General features: G+C 53.5%; 1 protein-coding gene across 1 annotated transcript in view; it reads left to right on the top strand.

The window, feature by feature from the left end:
• Positions 1 to 543, top strand: part of CUNH16orf46 (chromosome unknown C16orf46 homolog) — a 20753-nt gene extending 20210 nt beyond the window's left edge. Inside the window, exon 5 of the mRNA XM_004704778.2 lies at positions 482 to 543. Coding sequence (XP_004704835.1) covers positions 482 to 543 — 62 coding nt within the window. The remainder of the gene's footprint in view (positions 1 to 481) is intronic.
• Positions 544 to 911: the final 368 nt, after the last annotated feature.

Here is a 911-nt window from a genome sequence, read left to right as displayed (position 1 = left end):
AACAAACACTGTCTTCGGGCTGATGCTGACTCACAGCAGCCCCATCACACAGAGTAGAACTGCGGAGGGTTCCTGAGACCGACATCGTCACAGAAGCAGGCAGCCTGATGTTTCTCTTGCGGAGCTGATGGAGGGTTCAGGTGGGTGTGTAGCCCCCTGCCACCAGGGCTCCTAGGTAGTTATTTAGGGGTCACTAATACCCTCAAAGGCGCTTTAGTGGCACAGTGCATTGGTTACGCATTGGGCTCCTAACCACAGGGTCAATAGTTCAAATCCACCAGTGGCTCTAAAGGAAAAACCTGACGCTCTCTCCTCCCATAAGGCTGTACAGCTTTGGAAACCCCAGGGGTCATGCTTCTGTCCTGGCAGGCTGATAGGAGGCGGACTGGAGTCGATGGCAGTTTGGTTCAGTTTGAGTGGACTCCTCCCTGCATTAGCACTTTTACCTTTTCTCTGCGGATGGTCCACTCTTGTCCTTCAGGTGACAGCAAGAGTCCAAATGGGTCTGCTGTTCAAATATCCATGTCAGACGCCCAGGGGTGAGGGTGGGGGCTTGTGGAGGGCACACAAAGTCCCAGGTTCCCTGTGCTCCTCACCTGGAGCGCCAGTCAGTGGCGTTACAGATCCATCAGGTGAAAGCACAGACACTTTGTGAGCTGTGAGAAAAGTTAAACTGCAGAGGGAAAACGCCACTATATACCAACACAGATCAGAGCCTTTAAAGGCGCTCCTCCTAAATGCCTCAAGGGTACATGTTCTTCTCCTTTGAGGGCCTTCAGGGGGAAGCTTAAGCAGCACTGTCTTAAGTGTACCAGGATAGTGCTCCGGAAGGGGCCCCTGGTGGTGCAGTGATCAAAGTGCTTGGCCGCCAACTGAAAGGCCTGCAAGTTGAGCCTACCAGCAGCTCCCCA

Source organism: Echinops telfairi, unplaced genomic scaffold (assembly GCF_000313985.2).
Source record: "Echinops telfairi isolate 266 unplaced genomic scaffold, ASM31398v2 ScPeMD7_2291;HRSCAF=2852, whole genome shotgun sequence".
Taxonomy (NCBI): Eukaryota; Metazoa; Chordata; class Mammalia; order Afrosoricida; family Tenrecidae; genus Echinops; species Echinops telfairi.
This window is presented reverse-complemented; position numbering and strand designations above follow the sequence as displayed.